The sequence below is a fragment of the Tubulanus polymorphus genome, chromosome 6, assembly GCF_964204645.1.
Source record: "Tubulanus polymorphus chromosome 6, tnTubPoly1.2, whole genome shotgun sequence".
In the NCBI taxonomy this organism is placed as follows: Eukaryota; Metazoa; Nemertea; class Palaeonemertea; order Tubulaniformes; family Tubulanidae; genus Tubulanus; species Tubulanus polymorphus.
This window is the reverse complement of record NC_134030.1, coordinates 15,789,794-15,814,638: the sequence shown is the minus strand read 5'-3', so window position 1 is coordinate 15,814,638 and position 24,845 is coordinate 15,789,794. Positions and strand designations below refer to the sequence as shown.

General features: G+C 37.2%; 1 protein-coding gene across 2 annotated transcripts in view; it reads left to right on the top strand.

The window, feature by feature from the left end:
- LOC141906868 (all trans-polyprenyl-diphosphate synthase PDSS1-like) overlaps window positions 1–24,845 on the top strand; it is a 52,792-nt gene that overhangs the window by 13,899 nt on the left and 14,048 nt on the right. For both annotated transcript variants that reach the window (XM_074796313.1, XM_074796315.1), the window contains 2 exons: window positions 13,783–13,894; window positions 20,447–20,556. In XM_074796313.1, coding sequence (XP_074652414.1) covers window positions 13,783–13,894; window positions 20,447–20,556 — 222 coding nt within the window. The remainder of the gene's footprint in view (window positions 1–13,782; window positions 13,895–20,446; window positions 20,557–24,845) is intronic.

The window sequence follows — 24,845 nt, the reverse complement described above, 5'->3', positions numbered from 1 at the left end:
TATGTGAATCCCCCCTGGGCCCATCAGCAGAACAAAAATTGGGTTGATCGGACTCAAGATGGCCGTCCTGTGACCTTTTTAGTGCCCAAAAATGTAAATTTTGGCCCGAATTATTAGTCCTGTATGATGATGATGATATGATTTATTTGCATAAAAGATTGTTACAGAGTTTACAAATGAATACACAATATATGGAAAACAATGTACCAATAAATTATGCGAGGAATTAGGAGAAGCCAAAGTTGGCTTAATCTAGTCCTAATCCCTCGTCCATACACTCTCACATACACACAGACATATACACCAATTCACATTCATTCCTAGTTTACCAAACAAACCAAATATACATAATATACATAGACAATTGCAGATAAAGTAATGTGGCACGTTATAAAAGATTACACAGATAATTAATAAGTGGAACGAAGATAACGCTGAAGCTGAATTTTGAAGTTGGATATCGAGTCTAGATATTTTAATTTCTCTGGTAAACTATTCCAGAATTTCGCTCCTTGAATTTTCATAGATATATACTTGTATTTAGATTTAGCAAATTCTATTGATAAGGCCATAGGCCTGCGACTAGAACGAAGATTTTGGGTGTTCCTGAGAATGAAAAAATCTTTGAAAATAGTCGGTAATAAAAGGTTGATACTTAAGAAGGCAAGCGATCCAATTTGATGTCTGTAAATGTCATCCAGTTTAAGAATTTCTAATTTCCTGAAAATCGGGGATGTATGTTCAAGCCAATCTGAACGAGTGATTATCCGAAGGGCTTTTTTCTGAAGGATGTATAATGGTTGCAAATAAATTTTACAGGCATTTCCCCAAATAAGATTGGCATAATGTAGGTGTGAGTGAACGAAACAATAGTAGAGATTTTTTAGAATATCTGAAGGTAAAATGTACTTTAATCTATTGATTATACCAATTCCACGAGATACTTTTTTACACGTAAAAGATATATGCTCCTTCCAGGTTAAATTGTGATCAAATATAACACCTAGAAACTTTGTAGAATCAACACGTTTGATAATTTGGTCATCCAGACGAATGGTGAGTTTAATATGGTCTTTATTACCAAAAATGATATACTGGGTTTTTCCTACATTTACAGACAATCTATTAGCCCGAAACCATTGCAAGAGATTAGCCAACTCTGAATTCAAGGTGTATTCGACAAATTTTGGATCATGATGGCTGTAGAAAAAGTTGCTATCATCAGCAAAAAGAATTGACTCTAATGCTTTACAGGAGGAAGGGCAGTCGTTGATATAAATCAAAAATAATAGCGGCCCTAGGATAGAGCCTTGAGGGACACCAGAATTAATGTCGAGAGTTGAGGATAAACAGTTATTGAACTTCACTGCTTGTTTTCTATTAGTTAGATAATTTTGGAACCAGAGATATGGTATGCCACGTATACCGTAATGTTCTAATTTTGAATTTAGGATTTTGTGATTAATTGTGTCAAATGCTTTTGATAAGTCTATGAAAACACCAGCGGTTATTAAACCATTATCTAGAGAGTTTGCTATTTTATCAGTAATGTACGTTAATGCAGAGGAAGTTGAGTACTTTTTTCTAAAACCAAACTGCCGGTCATTTAAGATTTTATATTTGTCAAGAAATTTTATCAACCGATTGTAAACAAGTTTTTCCAACACCTTTGAAATTGAAGGTAGAACAGAAATAGGGCGATAGTTACTAAAAGAAAACTTATCACCCATTTTGTAAATAGGGGTTATGTAAGCGATTTTGAAAATATTGGGAACTATACCTGTGACAAAGCTACAATTAAAGATATGAGTTAAGGGACTTGAAATAGCGGAAATAATAGATTTGAGTAATTTATTGCTGATATTGTCACATCCACACGATGGTTTACTTTGTAAGTTAGATACAATTTCCTCCACTTCTGAGGGGTATGTAGGTGAGAGAAAAAAGTTTTCGTCGTTTTTATCGCCAAGATATTGTTTAAAATCGTGAGTGGAATTTGGAATTTTAGACTCAAGAGATGAAGCAATATTTACAAAATAATCATTGAACTGGTTTGCAATTTCTAGTTCATCAGTAATAACCCTGTTGTTGTGTAAAAACTCGGAATTACACTTCTTATTTTTGGTCTTATTAAGTAATGAATTGATTATTTTCCAAGTTTCCTTAGGATCATATTGACACGATAAAAATTTTTCTTTGTAATAACGTTCTTTACTTTTTCTAAGTAAAGAGTTTAAGAAATTCCTATATTTACAATACTTGGCTTTGCTGTCAATACTTCTTTTACCTATATATTTTCTATATAATTTATCCTTAATTTTGATAGACGTTTTGATCCCTGCTGTAATCCATCCTGTAGCTTCCTACTGGTTTACCATTTCTCATTGCAATTTGTGATGGGTATTCTTTGGAAAGGGATGTTTTATAACTGAGACAGGTATTTTTCATCAGCCAATTATGACGCAATTGGCAGCCATCTTGGTGTCACCAGTACTCATTCGTAAGTGGGAAAAAGTTTTTCCACATTATATTGATACCTAAGCGTATTTTGTTACCACAATCATTTAGAAAGTTGTAGCTCATAACGTGTTCTATGATTGTGGTGAGTTTCAAGGTCATTGGATTTTGTATATGGCCACCAGGGGGCGTTGAATAATGCAATATCTTAGCATTTCTATATTATATTCGTACCTATGCATATTTTGTAACCACAATCAATTGGAAAGTTGTAGCTAATGACATCATCTATGATTGTTGCAAGTTTTAAGGACACTAAATATTTGGATGGATATATGAAAGCTGTGGGTACTGGAGTGTGTAATGGGTAGTGTAGTGTGATCTGTATGAATTTGTGGCCAGCACACAGATCACATTGTTCATTGGGGTTTGGTCCAGGACTCGCGAGATTTTCAACAACACGGAAGTAACGTGTAATAAATGATGACTTGAATTGCATGACTATCTACCACCCCTCATTATTGTTGGAAAACTAAACGTTCCGCACTGACTAAGAATTAGTAATAACATTTTAGAAATGGCCAGAATTTTAACTTAGGTTCTATCTCATTTTTATTTTACAATTGCGATTGGTATAATTTTTTTTAAAACGGCCGTTAAGGCTTCATGTTTCGTCTGCAATTCACTGCAAATAGTTATGCAACTACGCACATTTCAGTGTTTTTGGCAGCTGTACACTCAATCGGCACCCTTCGTGACTAGCTTCACTGCGGAATTATCATTAATTAACATCGCCATATCACATCATCAACTTATATTGTGCCTTAAAACCCTAACAGCCGAAATAATTGAAATGCACACGATTTCTATCATTGAAAATTGAGAGAGTGGCCATGTTTGTGTTCTGCTGCTTCCCGTAAATCCCGCGCGGCGGCGCAACCGCGCGGAGTGGGGCCGATACATCTAGCGCTCCAAGTAGTTTCATAGGGTATGCTCCTCTTTTGGTCAGACAATCTGCTAACTGTCGTTTTGTTCCGGTCCACAAAATGTTTATTTTGTTGTTGATTATCAGTTCTTTCAGACCACTCATTTCAAGTCTCAGCCGTTTTTCAGAAACTAGTTTGGTCGATTTTACTGCATCACAAAGAGATCGATTATCCACAACACAAACAATGGGATTGATGGAATTTTTCCAGTTAATTCTGCATACAGTGCCGAAACAAACATGGTGTGGTCTATAGCATCCATCAAGGCAAGGGTTTCCCCTGCAAGGGAGCTTCTTCCAACTTCTTCATGCCAATGGTACGAAGAATCCATTTTCTCCCATAAGAGTAATCATATGTCCACCTTGTGTGGCTCCATCAGACAGGTTTCCGAGAGATGAATGGGAAAACACAACAAGTTTCAGGGATTCTGTCGGTCCGAGATGTGTAAATTTCAAAGCTACATGTTTGTCTTTGCACTTCCTTATAAGTCTATTTATTTCCTTTAGGTGGTGAATCTTTGCTTTTCTTCTCACTGATAATAAATCTGGGCGTGTCTGTCGTGCTATCCACAGGAGTTGGCCTAGCTTTGATTGTAACACCTCGAGCTCATTGTCATTGAGGTCTGAATCTTTGTCTCTCTGTGTATCCCTGTCAATTTCTACCTGTTGCATACTATCGGCATACTTTCTCTGTGTCACGTGTATATTGTCATTGTCTTGAGTCATGTCAATACCTAGAAATGTAAAATCCTGTGTTTTTTCTCTTTCGACCATGAATAACAACCGAACTTTGGAAATAACTGAGTCTGTAAAGTCTGATCCACCCCATATAAAATCATCAACATGGCTAGCCAGGATACCATCAATGCCACCATTATCATTCTTCCAGTAAAATACTGCAGGATCTACTTTGGAAATTGTTGCCCCGGTCTCTTTTAAAACATCACAAACCTTTTTATACCATGATAGTGAAGCGTCAACCAAACCGTAAACACATTTCCTCAATTTCCACACAACATCAGTCTGAACTTCAACTAGAGGGCGTCGATAAATTGTTCGTGAAAGTTCACTTCCCTGAAGGAAAGCCGTTTTTATGTCCATAGTATGTAGTCTCCAACCATTCTGAGCAATAACCGCAAGTACGGTTCTCAATGATTCTGTATCACATGTTGGAGAATCTTTGGGAATATCATTCATGTGGAGATGTTCAAAACCACGAGCTACTAATCTGGCTTTGGGGACGGGTCCATCTGCTGACTCTTTTAATGTGCATGTCATGACTGGTAGAAATTGTTTTTTGAACTGCTAAGTCTTTTACATCTGATAGGTCAATAGATCCTCTATCTCCTGTCTTATCTGGTGAATTGATATATTCAATATTATACCAGTGCATATATTTTCCAGATGCCCTACCAGCACGCCCGAGTATACGCACGCTCGATTTATCGTCACCATCATTATGTCGGAAAGTGACAACTTGACCTTGTTTCAGCTTCACGTTATCGAAATGACTTCTTGCTTGAGACACTGCTTTGTCCGTGTCATTCGATGATGTCAACTCATTGTCATTTGATGTCGTTAACTCATTGTCATTTGATGTCATTAACTCATTGTCATTTGATGGTGTTAACTCATTGTCATTTCTGTGACCCCCACTGGTGTCTGGATGAAATGCCTCAAGTTGATTCTTGATTCGACTCTGATGCACTCTAACATAGGTACCGCCATGTCTGATAAAAACAACAACATTATCTTGGCCGATAACAACACCGGGCCCTTTCCATTCATTCAAGTTATCTCGTTTATAGTAGACTTTGTCACCGCAGAAAAATTGTTCACCAGTCGGTCTGATCTGGGTCCGTATAGCCCGTCGACTTGAACATTCTTCTTCCATGAATGCTCTGCGAGCAGATTGCATAATGTATAAGTGCGACATCACGGTTGCAGTTCCTGATATATCTTCCAAAGCTGGAGGCTTATTATCAAAAACATTAGGCAGATTTCTCCCAAATACAAGTTGGCAGGGGCTAAATCCAATAACGTTCAATAAGGCATTCTTTGCCATTAGTGACCAACTTAGAGCATTCTCCCACGAGCATTTGTTGTCAGATTTGACCTTCAAGAGTATCTCTGTGAATGTTCGGTTGTGCCTCTTTAGAATACCATTGCTCCAATGACTGTAAGCTGGAGTTGTTTTTACATCATTATTGAACCTTTCTGCCATCGTTCTAACCTCCTCGTTGTCAAATTCCCCGCCATTATCATTGAAAAGTCTCTTCGGTGCCCCATGATTACCAATCCAGAACATGAGAAAATTTCTGACGAATGCTGACGGCTGTTTTGTGAAGATCAACTGCTACAGTCTCGTTGAAATCACTGGCTAGCGGGAAACATACTGATGGCTTAGATGGAGTTCGCTTGTATTTCAGACACATTTCACATTCTGAAATCAGCTTACTTAACAGTTGTGATGTAGCCGAATCAATTGACAGCCGCTACTCCTCAGCAGTCTTTTAAGTCTATCAGCTGTTGCGTGACCAAATTGCTTGTGCAGTTTAGCGTGAATTTTCTTTTTTTCTGAAGCTGACATGTCTTCATTGATGATCAAAATCTCATCTTCGATATGATTAGCGTTTGGAAGAATATTTACACTCACTTGTTGTCAATTCTAAAACCACTGGCTTCTCAAACATTGTGTTTTTCTTCAAGTCGAAGTCGAGGATTGTTCCAGCTTTCTGGAGAGAGGTTTGACTGAGTAACAGTGGTATATCAGCGTCTACCACTTCTGCTCTTATTTGACATTCCGTTGTACCGATCTGGGCTGGTATCGTGACTAATGCCTCCGATTTTACCACTTTTCCGTCACCAAATTTGAAAACTTTCTTACTGGTAGTAGATGGTATCGCGATGTTGATTTGAGATTGGTAATCATCTAACCATTTTCTACCACACACCGTTTTGGTACAGGCAGTATCTAGTATAGCTGCTGATCTGGCTTCGGTCATGAATACCTCAGCTTCACTTGTTGTTGATGTATATAGTGTGAGGTTGCATTCCTCATCATCAGTCATGGTCTCCACAACTCGAGCTTCCGCATCATCTTTATGAGGGCAATTTCTTTTCCAGTGATAAATGCTCTGACAAGTAACGCACCGTGAGATTTTCCCAAACCGATCTAGTGGGTTTTTTAGATTCACCCTTCTGACCTTGCCCTTGCCGTCTGGGATCATACATTTTGTTAATCGGTTTCCACTTATCAAATTTTCTCGATTTACTCTGCTTTGTATATAATGCTGATTGCAAACAATCTATTTGCACATTGCTTTGGTTGCTCCCAAAAATACGTTTTAGAGCTGCCTTCATGGAGTCGAATTTCAAATCACTCGCTGCAGTCTAAGCCAATCTACGATCTGATGTACTTAGGTTCGAACTGTCTAACAACTTGAATGATAAAATGTTTTTCTGGCAAAACATCTGTGACCAGTTGCCACACCTTCACCTCACTTTTCCATGACTCATTAGCTTATCCTCCCCAAAAGCTGGAGGAATCTTGTAATTTGATGCCATCTCAAATATTAGAACTTTGCTCTGCTATCATGAAAACACGTGTATACTTTTAATCAGCCATTTATTACCAACACACTAAAACCTATACTTCACAGCCAGGTGATTAATCAAATACAAATTAACTAAATTACATGTAGATAGAGCAACAGATACTGCATGGGAATTTTGATAAATCCACATTATAAAGGTACTGTCAAGCCGTAAACATCGGAAATTTGGCCCCGTTCAATTAGTATCCATGTTGTGTTTTCTTTCCGACATTTCTCTCTTCTTTTTGAAGAAGTGCTATCGAATTATTTCTCTCTTCTCCACAATCAATTTCAAAGTCAATTTTATGAATTTATTGCTCAGCGGGTCCCAGTACAAGAGTTTACGAGTCAAGCGTTCGCAAGTCCAACAGGTTTACGAGAATTTGTTTGTTACCTCTTTCATATTATTGATTTCTTGTTATTCCGGTTATCTCATTTAAGTATATTACTGATCTGTTCATGTAACCAAAAGCGTCAATAAATAAATTTTGAATTGATCAAGTTTAAATCAAGGTCATTGAGTAGCGGGTACTAGAATTACGTACGACTCAGAAAGAAAACAAACGACAGAAAAGTTTCAGGTGATTACGATAGCCTACTGGAGTACTATTGAACACACAGTTGACAAGGCCTATGCCGCTTGGTGCGTACTTGGACTAAAATATAGTGGTTGGTCAGTTGGTTCGGTTGTGAAGTGTGAAAGATAAGAAAGCCTACCAGTATTTTTTAGCCCACTTGGGACTTTAGTCCCAGCGGGCTATTGCGTTCACTTTTCGTCCGTCCCTCCGTCCGTAGACGGAATCCAGTTATTTTGGGAAGTTTTGAAGACGCTTCAAGGTAATGTCTTGATATTTGGTTTATACGTGTATCTACCCTAGACACATCTTCAGCCCAAAAACTGGCCCTGTCGGATTCAAGATGGCCGACTGGCAGCCATTGTTGTTCGCCAAAATCAGCACTTTTTACACATTTTCGAAGTTTACGAGGGAAATTTTTAATACGCTTTGATCAATTACCTTGATCTTTCGATTATATTTGAATCTACCCAGGGCCCATCAGCATAAGATTGGGTCCATCTGACTCAAGATGGCCGTCCTATGACCTTTTTAGTGCCCAAAATGTCAAATTTGGCCAGAATTCTAGGTCCTGTAGCTTCCTACTGGTTTGCCATTTCTCATTGCAATTTGTGATGGGTATTCTTTGTAAAGGGATGTTTTATACCTGAGACAGGTATTTTTGATCCGCCAATTATGACGCAATTGGCGGCCATCTTGGTGTCATTAGTACTTATTTGTAGGTGGGAAAAAGTTTTTCGACATTATATTGATACCTAAGCATATTTTGCTACAACAATGAATTAGAAAGTTGTAGCGTATAAAGTGTTCTATTATTGGGGTGAGTTTTAAGTTCATTGTTTTTTGTATACGGCCACCAGGGGGCGTTGAATAATACAATATCTTAGTATTTCTATATTATATTTGTACCAATACATATTTTGTTACTGCAATCAATTGCAAAGTTGTAGCTCATGACATCTTCCATGATTATGGTGAGTTTTAAGGACATTAATTAATGTATATGGTCACCAGGGGGCGTTGAATAGTAGAATAACCTGGTATTTCCTTATTATATTGGTACCTAGGCATATTTTGTTACCATCATCAATTGCAAAGTTGTAGTTCATGACATGTTCTATGAATATGGTGAGTTACAAGGTTATTGGGTTTTGAATATGGTCACCAGGGGGCGTTGAATAGTAGAATAACTTAGTATATCCATATTAAATTGTCAACGAGGCATTGTTTGTTATCACAATCAATTACAAAATCGTAGCTGCTGACATGTTTTATGATTGTATTGAGTTTCAAGGTCATTGGTTTTTGTATATGGTCACCAGAGGGCGTTGAATATTGAAATTGTTAGATTGTTGAGCATTTGAAACCACTTCTCAAGTGGGCATGGTGTCCCTGGACCCCTAGTTTGTCTATAGGCCTATTATAGTTGGGTGGTAAGGCCCTTGGGGGAATTATAGGACGGTTTTCTACTCTCAGGAATGTAGGCTACGAGATGTTTAGAATTTTATATGAAAGTGGTGTGGATACAATTCTCAGTTACGGTGCTGAGATTTGGGGTGAAGAACCCGCATGTTATTGACCAAGTGCAGTACAGAGCTTGCAGATATTTTCTGGGCCTTAACCCTTTGACTCCTTTACCAGCACTTCTTAGAGAAATGGGTATCTCCCATGTAAATTCAAAAGAACCAGAAACCTAGTTCGATTCTGGAATAGATTAATTGATATGGATGAGAACCCACTAACCAAAAAATTGTTCTTAAAAGATGTTGCTTTAAATCAAAATAACTGGTCTAGTGATTTTCATAAAATCTATGGAGCAATGCAAATCGTTGACAAATTAGACATTCGTCAAATTATAGAATTGAATGACGCTGTTCTAAAAGACCTAGCAACGCAAGAGTGGCGCAGGAATGTGGAGGCTAAACCTAAATTGAGAACCTACAAAACAATCAAATATAACCTAGAGACTGAACCCTATGTTAAACTAAATTTTACTCGGTCTAAGATATCGTTAATCGCACAACTAAGGAGTGGAACACTTCCTCTTTCTATTGAAGTTGATAGGTATAGAAATATTCTATTGAAGAACCGAATTTGTTAGCTATGTAACCAAAACCAGGTTGAAAGTGAAATGCACTTTGTAATAGAATGTCCATGCTACGACGAATTTCGCTTAGACCTATACTCTAAAATTAGTCATGACAACTTTCGGCAATTCACAAGTGAAGAGAAATTTACTTTAATCGATACTGATTATCAAAAACACCTTGGAAACTTCATGATTCGAGCATGCTTTAAGAGAAATTCCAATAAAAAATATCTGAACAGAGATTTAAGTCTTTGTTCTTGAACAGATTTCTGGTTTTCTTACTCGCTGACATATATGAGTTTTCCAATTGATGCAATAAAATGAAGCACTCACTTTGGTATGAGCGCCATCACCAGTTTCTTTGGGGTTTGGGGTTTTGCCATTTTCCTGTTTATAGCCGGCTTAAGACTTTAGTCCCAGTAGGCTATTGCGTTTATCCATCTGTCTGTTCCTTTGTTCGTTCGTCCGTCCGTTTGCTCGTCTGTTAACATGAATTGCCAACAGACGAACAAATAATATAATTCTGTATTTTAGAGTCACGTTGAGAATAGTCTTTATTGAATATGGCACCAACTTCATTGAGCTCTTTGACCTTAATTGCAAAGTCAACTCCAAATAAAACTTCAGAGGACTCTTTAACACTTACCGGCGCAAATCGATCAATTTTTTGGATTTATGCCAGGTCTAAGTTTGTAGCGCCGTTGCTCTGCTAGCGAGTGTTGCGATGCACATGTAAGCGCAAACACATCCATTGTCATTTTAACGACAAGTTTCATATCAACTTGCTTCTTATCAGTGAAAGCTCATTAAAATTCGCCATTTTTGTGCCCATTTTTTTAAATTTTACATTGTGACTTCTGCACTCCAATGAAATTGATGAGCAGATTTCTGGGTTAATTGCGGGAGACCCTACATCGATATTCTCGGGCCTATTGTAATGCTGCAACACAAATTTAAGCCTGTCATCCGACATCTTATTTTCAAATAAATCGACAAGAATAGGGGCAAGTTGTGCATCGACAGGGCCCCATATCCTCATCCTCTGCATACATAGCCGTCAGTTCAGAAATAAGATCCTGATGTGAATCATCTGGGATTTCTTCTTCGACCATGGGCTACAATTTTGTCAAAGAATTTGCTCCTGGGGTTGGACTATCGCTCTCGACAGCGTCCCGTGCAGACTGGCTCGCATTGCCTGCTGCAGTAGCAGCAGCGCATTTCCTGGGCCGTTTGGGTGGGGGTTCACCCTGAATGAAAGCTTTCATTTTTTTGGACTTTTGCTGTAGCGTGGTCCATTTTTGTTATCGCATATTATGAAACTTTCTTCTTTTGGTACAAAAAAACCTCCAAATGAGGCTTAGATTTTCATTGGAACTTTTAAAACATTCACTGCAGTAATAAAAGCTCTAACCCTATTGAATTTCATCGCAATCCGTTGCTTATTTATCAATTTAGTTATTTATTTGTTGTTGGAACACTACATTTTGTTTCAGAAGAACACATGCCCTTTTACATATATTCATGCATCACAAACGTGTGCGTAACAGAGGCTCGCTGCTATGTGGTGTAATGATCAGCGCATGTATATGGGGTTCACAGTCACTCCAGCATAATGAATGGTTTATAAGCAAAGAGCTGTGGAAAAAAAACAAATTTAAGCCTGTCATCCGACATCTTATTTTCAAATAAATCGACAAGAATAGGGGCAAGTTGTGCATCGACAGGGCCCCATATCCTCATCCTCTGCATACATAGCCGTCAGTTCAGAAATAAGATCCTGATGTGAATCATCTGGGATTTCTTCTTCGACCATGGGCTACAATTTTGTCAAAGAATTTGCTCCTGGGGTTGGACTATCGCTCTCGACAGCGTCCCGTGCAGACTGGCTCGCATTGCCTGCTGCAGTAGCAGCAGCGCATTACCTGGGCCGTTTGGGTGGGGGTTCACCCTGAATGAAAGCTTGCATTTTTTTGGACTTTTGCTGTAGCGTGGTCCATTTTTGTTATCGCATATTATGAAACTTTCTTCTTTTGGTACAAAAAAACCTCCAAATGAGGCTTAGATTTTCATTGGAACTTTTAAAACATTCACTGCAGTAATAAAAGCTCTAACCCTATTGAATTTCATCGCAATCCGTTGCTTATTTATCAATTTAGTTATTTATTTGTTGTTGGAACACTACATTTTGTTTCAGAAGAACACATGCCCTTTTACATATATTCATGCATCACAAACGTGTGCGTAACAGAGGCTCGCTGCTATGTGGTGTAATGATCAGCGCATGTATATGAAAAGTGCACCTCGTGTGGCCTTGTTAATGTTTTCTTGGAAACTGCAAATGATTCAACGGCCAGGGTTCATCGCGGCCGGCTGTGAAAAGCAGTGAATTATATAGAAGGGCAGTAAAATTGGGAAAGAGTGGAGTTAATCTTGGAAATTGTTCAATCTACGAAAATAAATTGTCCATCAAACTTCGTACACAGTGGATAGAAATCGTCACACCATGAACGCAGAGAGTGTCTATTTGAGTCAGTGGGGAAAACCCACTACCATGTGTATTCATGATGAATCAGTTGTGTGCGACTGAGATTGTATCAATTGACAGATGTTCATCAAAACTTCTGGATTCGATCAAGGGAGACATTTTAGGCTTTTTTGATTCTCTGATATTCTGCCAAAAATATCAGGTATATGCGTTTCCATTCATAATTCGAAAAATAAACTTTTTTCTTGATATTTTTCGTTCTTACTTTCGATCTAATTCTCTGTAAAAAGTCAGTCTTCCATCATTTGAATTCAATCCAATAGTTTTCAATATTTTTCATTTGTTCTGCTTGTAATCTCTAATCTAGACTACCACTGTTTTAATTTTGATGCTGATTATAAGCATACACTCATGTTAATTTAGGAAAGTCCATATTAAGAATTTTGTTTCTTGCTTCGAACTTAGAGTCAATAAGACTGCCCAGTTTTGATAGAATCATAGCCTCAATTCCATCGAATTCATGTGAATTTTCATCATGAATTTCAAGTGCCGGTGAGGGATTGCCGCGGTTAGGAGGCTTGTTTTTAACCAACTTTCTGGTTCGTGACCTAGTCTTACAAATTGTAGCGACCCAGGCACTCTTCGCACTCAACTTTATAGCCGAGTCACCATGATTTTGAGGAAATCGTGAAGAACCACTTACTAGTACGTCATTCACTGCATTTTTATCGACTGTTCCAGTCCTACTAATCGTCGATTCAGACTCTCCACCAACCGCATTTGCAGTTTGAGATAGCGGCTTGCTAAAAAGTGCCTCGGCAAGGATAAATTCTTTGGCCATGATCGGCATGGTTAAAAATTCAAAATGGCTGTGCGGTTCTGACATGAGAACACCAGAAAAAAAATCCAATCGCATACACCAACAAAAAGTATTGAAACGCAATGTCAAACGTCCAGCGTATGATTAGATGGCCTAACAAGACGATTGCGCCTTCTTGTAAGTTAGGTTTTGACACGGATAAACGAAAATTCAAGCCATTAAATCTGAATAATCCGAACAAAGTTCTCTGAAGTTTGCCAGATCAAGCATGCAATTGAATGTCGGATCTAAGCGTGTGTATCTCATGGAACCTCGTAATGACGTCAGCAGTTAAATAGAATCAATGATACATGTGCATGTATATATAATGGCAATCATTCAATAAAGCATTCCTGATCAATGAAATTAGCCTATGTTTTTATTCAGGCACTGTGTGCTTTTCTTATGTGATTGATAGGAAGATTATAGATAGGAGCTCCTCTTTGCACATTCAACTCATGTCAACTAGGTACATACTGGTAAGGGCATTAAGAATTAACATGTCCTGATGATTTGAATATCGTCGGAGCCAACCTTTCATAGGATGATGATGTAAACAATGAACAATCTATCATTGACTTTTAAATATTTTTACTTTTATTTTAATAGCAAATTTTACCACTTGAGAATGATATTAGTGGAGTTTTTTTGCGGAAGTGGATGTACATTGTAATATTGATTATTTGATGTGGTAAGCTGATTGATGTCATAATGAATTAATTGAATTTATTTTTAGGCGATTTTAGTAGGTGATTTTATACTTTCAAAAGCATCCAAAGCTTTAGCAAAATTAAAGAACATTGAAGTTATTGTTGTATTAGCACAAGTAATAGAAGATCTTGTCAAAGGTAAGGATCCTCATTAAACTTTAACAACATGAAATTGAATTTTTGCAGTTATTGAGTTAGCCATCAAAATTAATGATGTACTTACTGCTGGGGCAAGTATACTTAGTGTTGCTAGCATTTACAGCTAGACATGTTAATTAAGTACACACTGTGCCTGTGCATCATGTCCTGCCCGGTTCTTTTAAGCCCACTTAGGACGTTAGTCCCAGCGGCCTATTGCGTTCACTTTTCGTCCCTTTGTCCGTCCGTCCAGTTATCCAGTTATTTTGGGAAGTGTTGAAGAAGCTTCAATGTAATGTCTTGATATTTGGGTTACACATGTAACCCTAGACACATCTTCAGCCCAAAAATTGGCCTTGTCAGAATCAAGATGGACGACTGGCAGCCATTGTTGTTCGCCAAAATCAGCACTTTTTATACATTTTTGAAGTTCATGAGGGAAATTTGAAGACCCTTTGATCAATTACCTTGATCTTTCGTGTATATTTGGATTCCCCAACAGCCCATCAGCATAAGAAAAATTTGGTCAATCGGACTCAAGATATCCATTAATCAATCACATAAACATTTATATAGCGCCTGTTCCACTGATTCTGTCTTCACCGGCGCTGTAGTGGGTGGTTACTGATACGCCTTTCGAAATAAGAATGTCTTTAAAGTGCTTTTGAATATCTTGATGTATGTTATGCTATGGAGCTCTGGATCAAGGGAGTTCCAAAGATAGCCCAAAAATAGTGCCCAAAAATGTAAATTTTGGCCCGAATTCTGGGTCATGTAGCTTCCTTACGCTTTGCCATTTCCTATTGCAATTTGTGATGGGTATTCTTTAGAAAGGGATGTTTTTATACCCAAGACTGGTATTTTTTATCAGCTCATTATGACGCAATTGGTGGCCATCTTGGTGTCATCAGTACTCATTCGTAGGTGGGAAAAAGTTTTTGAACATTATATTGATACCTAAGCGTATTGTTTTACTACAATCAATTGGAAAGTTGTAGCCCATAACGTGTTCTATGATTCAGGGTTAGCAGGAGAAAGCCGGAAACTAACAAACATAGCTCGCGAAGCTCTGCTCCTACAAAGTAGAAATCAGTCAACTGCCTGACCAAGGAAGGACTTAGGTCGATGATCACAGTGTCAGTAGTGACCTTAATAACAACAATAAGGATGATAGTTTGAGGAAGATTGAATTGATGACTCAATCAATTGCGCAAAAGCAGAAGGAACTGGCAAGTAAGATTGATATGTTAACTAGGATGAGGATCCTGAGTTTGAGGATTATTCTTCTGAACAGGACTTGTTCATTACACGGAACTACAACCCGCATTCAATGTCGGGTTCTGATGATGAGGAGGATAATCAGCTTCAGGAGACTCAACCACCTGCAAAAAGGCCTGAGTTGAGTCAGAAGCGTCGAGTTCATCTGCACTCTACGCCGATATCAGGTTGAAGTTGAGAAAGTGGATAAGATATCTGCATTGGATGCTGAGTAAGCAGAAATCGTTAACCGGCTGTTTCTGGACGGAATGGAAGAGGATGCATATAAGACGCTGTCTCAATAATATGACAGGCAGAGAATTTTGAGAAACTAATAAGTCCTGATTTTGCTTATAATCATCACCAACAGTTAATAACAAATATATAACTGGGAATTTATGAATAAATGGAGGATCCTTACATCTGATGAATTTATTTTCGACACAGTCTGCTGGTATAAACTTGAGTTTATTCATGTAGAGTTTTATTCATGTCATTCCAATAGCGAGTACTTGTCCAGTATTTTCATCAGACCAAAAAAGGAAGAAGACAAATTTAGAGCAATCCTTGATCTGAAACGTTTAAATGAGCATATAGCTTACTATCATTTTAAGGTGAATACATATACAAAAATAGGCAAACCCGTCTTCTCAGCTCTAAGACGAAAGAAAGGCATTATGGGAAGTTGTACTTTCTTATTACTGAATGACACAGTTGCTATTTGAATAGTAGCTAGAACCCTGGGGCTCTTGGTAGCAGCATTACCTTGCATGGAGTACTGTCAACTCCACTACCAGTTAACAGGAAGAGAAAAAATTCAAGCAGCGAGAATGCTAGCAGGTAGTTATGATGCCAATATGACCTCATCTGAACTGGTTAAAATGGAATGAGGTTGGTGGATTAAAGAAATTCTCACAATTCACAAGAGAATTGGTCGAGGAACCCTAGTATTGAAATTTGAAAAACAGGGGGCAGGTAAGCCATATTGTATAGTGATAGGAAGAGACAATTAATTATCTCGAACTCTTGGCTGGATTTCTAGCACTGAAGTCATTTTGTGGAGATATTTATCACACCAATGTCCTTCTCAAGACAGATAATACTACTGCCATCACATGGATGAACCACATGGGGGTTCACAGTCACTCCAGCATAATGAATGGTTTATAAGCAAAGAGCTGTGGATTTCAACAGCATACATGCTAAGGCATTTGAATGTCGTTACAGATTTCGAGTGCAGGCATTTTCACCGCCGAATTGAATGGATGCTCAATAGACAGGTCTTTAATCAAGCAGTATATTATTTTGGAGAGTTAGAAATTGACCAGTTTGCGTCAAGAGCTAATGCTCAACTGCGACTTTACGCATCTTGGAAACCAGACCGGGGCAAAATCTATTAACGCAATCACAATATGTTGGACAAGTCATAATAATAACTGGTTTCCTCCTTTCATTGTAATATCCAGATGTCTGGAGAAGATCCGACAGGTCCAATCGTCAGGAAGTATCGTAGTGCCTCTATGGCCAACGCGGAGCCGTGCGGCGCCGCTCAGGTCAGGCCTATAAATATCCTGGTATTTCCCGGCATGTTAAAAATTAAAAAAATAAATTCTTCAAAATAAAGTTTTCAAGTCTCAATGCCCGTAGAAAAACTTATTATGATTACCAAAATTTTTTTCAAACATTAGGTTACCAAATGGAAATAAATAAAGGCTTGCTGAGCTTTATTGACAAATCTAGTTATATGAATGGAAGAACATCAAACTATTTTATGCACGTAGGACTACCAATCTCCTTCAGAAAAGTGCTTCAAGCAAACTGCCGATGTTCACTTTCTAGCCAAAGGCTATTAGAATTACCGAACTTAAACTAGTTGATTATGACCCAAAATGCTGGGAAAACGCATCTGAGCACCTACATATCGAAAACCGTTCCCGATAAGTGCTCGCGCCTTCGGCGCTCGTACGTACCGCCCCTACGTATTTTTTTGCAGGCGGATGTCAATAAACTTTTGAAATTTCTGTCAGAACTTTTTGATGAAAAGTTATCACATACTTCATTAAATACTGCCAGATTGGCCATACCTCAGATTAATATGTCAAATATTTGGTCACAGTAGTAAGATTTATTAGGGACGCATATGATATGCGACCCTCAGAGCCCAGGTATAATTCCACTTGGGATGTGAGTGTCGTTTTAGTTGGCAGAAACACTGTCTTCGTTATATTTTTGGTTCGAAGAATGAGAACCTAAGCTATCGTCAAGTTGCAGTCATGAAGTCATGTGACAGGATCAGAAGATTTTTTTCGGATTGAGTGATTCGCCTCAATGAAATAGGTCCACATACGTAATTCACTTGTCTTAAGAATATTATAATTATCATGATAGATGTATTCAAATACTCTGAATAATATCATTTTCTAAAATCATGCATAATGAATGCTGATTTAGCGGTTGGTTAAAACAAATCATTACATCTACTCGCGCATAAATACACCATCAATGCTGAGCTTGTTAAAGCGCCAGTACCCGTACGTACAGCCATACACACGTTGATACCGACACCGGCTTCCACTTCAAAAGTTAAGAACAAAATATTAGAAATATTTGTGATCCGATTTACACCAAATAAACCTTTAACGTAAGGTATTTAGCATCGAATATTGTGCCGAAAATTCTAGATTGATACACTACATAGTTTTTCAAGTAAGCACATTTTTAGTGTAAACCAATTATGTTGATTGACAGGCAGGCTCAGCTGCGCGCCCCATTTTATCGATGACGTCAGATGTAAACAGTAACATTACCGTGTGCGCAATGCAAACGGAAAACAAATTGAATTTTTTTAAACACACTTCTCTAATGGAATATCAATTTCATTTCATAATTTGCCTTTCTTTTATGTGATTTATAATTTGTATATCAGACTTTGCTTCTTCGAACCCCAGGACTTTAAAGTCCTCTTGTTGATTAACGTTTGTCAGCGATATGAAGTTGGCATTGAGCCAATTCGTGTGAATTTGCGGTACGTTTTTTATGTGAGCATTTACTTCATTGGTTCTCAGCTTAAGCGACGTATAATCGATGCCATTGAAGACATGGTGAACCTCCGCCAATGACATGGTCAACTTTGTTAAATTTCTACAAAAAACTAAGGCCTCCACGTGCGTGCGAGCGCTAATCATTAGATTGTTGCACACACACACATGCTCTTACTACACTAAAATATACACTACTATATAGTGATACTGTAATAACGCTGCTTGCTTGCGCATGCACGTTTGACATTTCATCAGCAGAAGATGAGCGCTGTGTTTTCTGTTTGATAGAATTTGTAATAAATTGTCATTTCTTGTGACCTGAAAATACTTAGCAGCAAATTATAAAGGTAATCGGTCGAGGTCAGAATATTTAAGTGGTAAAATCCAGGATTTATAAAGATCTTCTTTCATACCCCGATTTTTTATTGCGGTACCGGTATGTTACGTAGCATCCGTGGCCATAGATTGGAAGCAGTTGTCAAGACTCAATATTTAGCCACCCTCTGATTGGTGATATCATATGAATTTTATTGAAATATTTTTCATTTATTTTTGTCCAAATATAAAATGATTTCCTGCCTACTTTTTACCTTACGTAATTTTGGACGTGGACCGTAAACAAATGTTTATTTTTGGCCTTGATTTGACTAAAAAATTATTCTTTCAGAATGATGAAATAAAATAATAGATCTTCGAATCCACGAATTAAAAAGATTTTCATAAGCAATGCCCTGGCCAAACAGGCTCCAGTTTTCAAGGTAAACCAGACTTAGCCCATGGACAATTTATTTTAAACTTAACAGCAAATGCAAAACCATAGAATAACCTTTTTATCAATTAAGCGGAATAAAAATACAAACTCTATAAACTATCAATGGTTGAGAGGACACTCATACTTGGTAGAACCCAGTAGTATTAGAACCATGTGTTAAAAATATATGTTTTCCTGTTCTGAAAATATCGTGTAATGAGAACAGTTATGGAAATATTCTTATTCAAAAATTCGATTTTATGACAAAACATATTTTGTGAAATGCAGATGTTCAGCATTTGGAACAAACATGGGACTAGTTCGGACGAAGTGATCACATGTACAATCACAAGTGTTGCAGATTGGACTTAATGATGTTACCACATGTGTGATCCCAGCGTTCACACACGTGATTTGAGTTGTGAATAACATCTCAATCACACATGTATTTCACAACCACACCTGTGATGATGTGTTATTCACACATGTGATGTGCCCCGCAACACAGATCACATGTGTAATGGGATCACCTGTGTTTTTTATGTCTTTCACACATTTCACATGTGTAATATGTGGTTTTCACACAAATTACATGCGTGAATTTTTTGTAAGGGGAAATCGTGGAAAGTAAAGTTTTGATAATATTTGCCCTTAATATTTTAGTAATCCATCACTGATTACAGCTAAAATTTCTCAAAAATGAGTATCGCATATAAATGAAACATTATCTGTCGTTAAAAACAATAGCAATTTTAGGCCACACTTGATCTCTAATTGTCGTAAAAGATTGGATATTTGAGAAATGTTTTTTGGAAAGATTTCAATAAAGTTTTGATAAGTCATAGAATCATTTTCTTCAATGAGTTTTTGATTTAGCTGTTATTCATCTGCTTTTAAGAGGCATTCAGTCAAGTTTGAAACTGGACTGATTGGATAGTCCAACGAACAAGAACCTCAAGGAATATGAAAGCCAAATATTTAGCAGCGTAGCGGCATACTCCACAGAGACAAACATAATTTTGAACCGTTTTTCTCTGTCAAAATGATTATGTTGTATTGTCAATGACATGTACGCATGTAGGTAACACAGCCTTTTCTAGCTGGCTTTCTAGTTATTTTAAACAATTATAAGTTAAATCGAATTGAATTTGCTAAAGATATATTCATTAGTATGTGCTAATTAAGAGCAGAAACATCTGATAATGTTATTTGTGATGTCAAATTACCTCTTATCACCATAAATGTTATTTATTTGCTTTAAAAAGGCAATATTATAATCTCGAATCCATCTTTCCTAATTCGGATGTTGTTTAGAAGAAGCTTTATTAGTCAGTGAATATTATGTGTGTAATCGCTTACACTGACTTCAACATATCAAAATTTACTGTCTATGTTTCTTATAACAGTATGTGATTTGAAACTTAAAGAGAATTAAGTGTGCTTGCATTGCTTCCACGGACTTATGATTCTCTTGTTCAATTATATCAATGAAATATGTTACAGGTGAATTTATGCAGCTCGGATCTAAAGAAGATGAAGATCAAAGATTTGCTCATTATTTACAGAAAACTTATAAGAAAACAGCAAGTTTAATTGCGAATAGTTGTAAAGCTGTAAGTCTGATTTATTGAGATGGTTCTATGCAACCAAACCCATCTAATCCATTCACCATTACATCATGTTTAAATCATGAAAAGTGCATTGATTATATTTTATAGAAATGCGCTATATAGATTAATATATCATTCGCTAATAAGTTTACTTTTCAACGTGAGAAATCTCACAATGAATACAGCCAAAACGAGAAACTTGAATAGAAGAGTATATATTTGCACAATGTTTCGGCTAAATACTATTAGCCATCATCAGGCGTTCTGAGAACAGGAGAATATCACCAGATATTTATACTAGAACAAAACAAAAGAACAGAGTGAATGATTAAAAAGTTGAAAGGGGAATATAGATTTAAATAATGACAATGGCTGGAAACAATAGTTAAGTTAGCAAAAGCAAAATAGGGGCAAAACAGATTGAAGTAATCTAAAAATGAAAGGCATATACTAAAGTGATTAAAAAGAGAGGACAAACTAAGGAATAATCAGAAAATAACAAAGAGAAGGAACATGAAAGGGGATAATGGCAAACAATGTCCTTGAAAGGCTTAAATTTTTACAGTTAGACCGAAATTGTCGCCGAGTTTTTGGCAGTGTGGCGTTCGTTTATTCATTTACTGCAGATGTATTGCGTAGCAACAGTCGGTGTCTAGCCATATCAGTGAGGCAAGTCCGCGCTGGCAGATCAAGATCACTAGTGATACACAGTACATACGTTACGGTGATAGCATATGCTCATATTGCCGTGCGCGTTATGAAAACGCGTGTTTTTCATACAGTTAAATAAGTTTTTTAAATGAAATTGTCGGTCCAATTATCATTAGAAAGTCTTTGAAAGTAATACACATTGGTTTGTCGATCTTTTTGAACTATAACTGGCCATATCTCACTTTAAAGTTTAATGTAATACAAATCGATCTGATGTATTTGTTCCGGCCTACCAATGTCTGAGGCTCCAGTCTCACCAAAGTGCCCAGGGCACTAAGTGAACAGATCTGCATAATTAAAAAGAGTAGTAGAATGAACCAGGGAGGAAATTTTTCCGGATTTATCCGGAATTCCGGATTTTTCAAGTCCAAGGTCATTTTTCTGATAAGCCAAAAAACAATGAGAAAATGTGAGGGGGGGTAGGGTTTATTCGAAAGTTTGTTGGTAGCGGTGGCCGTAAAAGCGCTGCAGACCGGACATCATTTATTTCATTTTACAGTTAGATTCTATTACTGAAGTTTAATAAGTGTATAATTTCTTTCGGCGATAGCCGTGCACCTGTGTGATGTGACCTCATTTGTACGTGTAGGCTACGTCTACGGCTCAAACTGAGGAGGGAGTTTTTTAATCCGGAATGCCGGACTTTATTCTAAACTGTTTGTTTGAAATGTTGCGATTATTTATATTGCGAAAATAGCGTATCTGCGTGACCCCATAGTGTGAGCGATCGACCGTTAATAGGCTAAGTCTATTTACAGCCACTAGTAGTAGTACGTATAGTGAGAAAACGTAGCGTCGTGTTTGGAACAACTTGGGGCATTATTCGAATAACATTATTCTGGGTATTAGAAAGCGTCTGTCAGCTATCTTTGTAGATCTCTGGCATAAGGACGTAAGATCAAGTGATCATTCCCGTTATAATTTTTATAAAGCAGTTAAAGTAAGTTTTAAGTTAGAAAAATATTTATTAGTGCTAAAAGATTTTAACCTCAGAAATGCTGTTGCTAAATTACGGACGTCTACTCACAGCTTAATTATTGAAAAAGGTAGACACCGCGGTATAGAAAAGGAAAATCGTTTGTGCAATATTTGTAATGTGTTGGACGATGAATGTCACTTTTTGTTCCATTGTAAAAGAGTTGCCAATCTGAGAAAGGAATTAGATATAGCTATCTTAGACGTTAATAGTTTAATCTCCACTTTCGACAACCTAAACCCTACAACCAGCATTGTTCAGCTAGCCAAATTTATTAAACTCGGTCTGCCATTGTCCTAATATTTCTTTGATTAATGTTCTGTATATTTTCAATTATGTTTTAACTCATCTGTAATTAGTGTTAATTATGCTTCATTTTATTATTTGTTTATCTCCTATTATGTATATACTTGATTTTACCGAATTTGTATCAGTTGCAAACAATGTTTCATTAATGTTTATGCTGAATAAAGATTGAATTGAATTGAATTGAATTGTCTCGAGTGTCTATACTCAATACAGTCATTCGGGTAGCGCGGTGCGCAGCGCACAATGTTCACTTAGTTAGGGGTCCTGTTTGAGATAATGATTGTTAGTGAAATGTGGATGTGCCGCATTGGAAATGGACATTACTTTCAAAATATGGTGATCGTTCATGGGCTCAAGATCGCTCTAATTGCTTGGAAAACGCTTTAAATTTCAAAAATTTTCTTTGGGGAGGACCCCCAATAGATCAATATCAAAGTCACAAGGTATAAGGGCAAGAATATCATCAACGTATCGTAACCAAAGTCTAGGGGGAGTATCCGTGTTCAAGGAATAGATGTAGAATACTATTGTTTTCCAGTTGTTGTGTCATTACTTTAATCTGTCTTTAAACTTTCTAATCGCTCACTCGGTTCTTTTGATTTGTTCTAGTATATATGTATATATATATATATATATATATTTCTCAGTACGCCCGATGATGGCTAATAGTCTTTAGCCAGAACGTTGCGCAAATATATACTCTTCTATTCAAGTTTCTTGTTTGGCTGTATTCATTGTGGGATTTCTCGCGTTTATTCATCATACACGGATATTGTGTTTTCTTCTCGACTCAAGTTTACTGAGTTTCATCTGTTAGTTCAACCATCTGCCATGAAACCAGTTATTGTTGGAAGTTTTGAAGATGCTTAAATAGATTGTCATGATATATGATTCATACAAACTAATCTACCCTAGATGTACTTCAATGGATTGTCATGATATTTCATTCATGCTAACTAATCTACCCTAGATACACTTCAATGGATTGTCATGATATTTCATTCATGCAAACTAAGCAAGCCTAGATACATATGCAGTAGAAAAACCGGCACAATCAGAATCAACAGGTCGCATTTGTAGATCATTTCAAACCACTGCCCAAGTGGGCGATGTGTCCCCGGACCCCTAGTTACCTCACTGGGGACTATTCCCATTAGGCTACGTACTTCATTCAATTTTGTCTGTACACCATATATTTTGGGAAATTTTGAAGACACTTTAATGGATTGTATTGATTTTTTCCTAAACACTAGCCTGATCATTACCATGATAGCTGACTGGTAGCAACTTTAGTTTGCCAAAAACATTTTGTGTTATGAAGATGAAGACAAGATGTAGTTCTTAATGCTTCAAGAATTTTGCCCTCAAATACGCCCCGTAAATTAAATTTTTTGCAATTTTGATGGAGATTCATACATTGAGACTGTAATAGACTGAATAGACTGAGACTGAAGCATAGTTAAGGTTTGTAACACAAAATTGTGAGTATTCTAACTTTATAGGGGGCATTTTTGCGCTGAACCCCCAAAAATGACCCCACCCAGTGGACCCCCTCTTTCAAAAAAATACTTATTGAAGTTTCAGTGCCCTATACACAATAGTTTGGAAGTTATGAGGATTTGATGAGTAAATTTCGTTAACATGCAAATCATCTGGGCTGCGTTTTTCAAAGCGGTGATAAGCCTTATCCCGGTGATAAATCGCTATCCCGGTGTTAAATATTTTTATCACTGGGATAGTGCGTTTTTCAAACCTGTGTGCTTTATCACCGGGAAAAATCAGCTATCCCAGTGATAGTTAACACACATTCAACGTGGTGATGGCAACACTATCACCAGGATAAATCAAAAATTAAATAAATCAAAATATCATCAGAAAAGGTATCCATTGTGATTTGTACCGAGACAAAGGCCCTAGGAACAAAATATTTTTTTTCATTGTTATGGTTGCATGGTGTTTATCTAATTTAGTTACGTTATTGAAGAAAGGGCACTCAACATATAATAGCAAAAACCCCATGAACCATATGATTTTTTAAATCCCTTGGAATTGACTGGTGCACACGTGGCGGGGGACACTATTCTAGGCAATTAAACGAAATCATTAGTAAAATTGCCTAGTGTGTCGGGGTCAAGCTGTTTTGAGGGGCAGTTCTATTTCAAGAAAAAAGGCACTTTTTGCCGCGAAAAGGGGCACATTCCCTATTGAATAAACGACAGAACTTAAATATTAAGTACCTGAATAGATAATTTGAGAGTGAATTGCTTTTCATTTTGCAACAATACAAACATGAAAA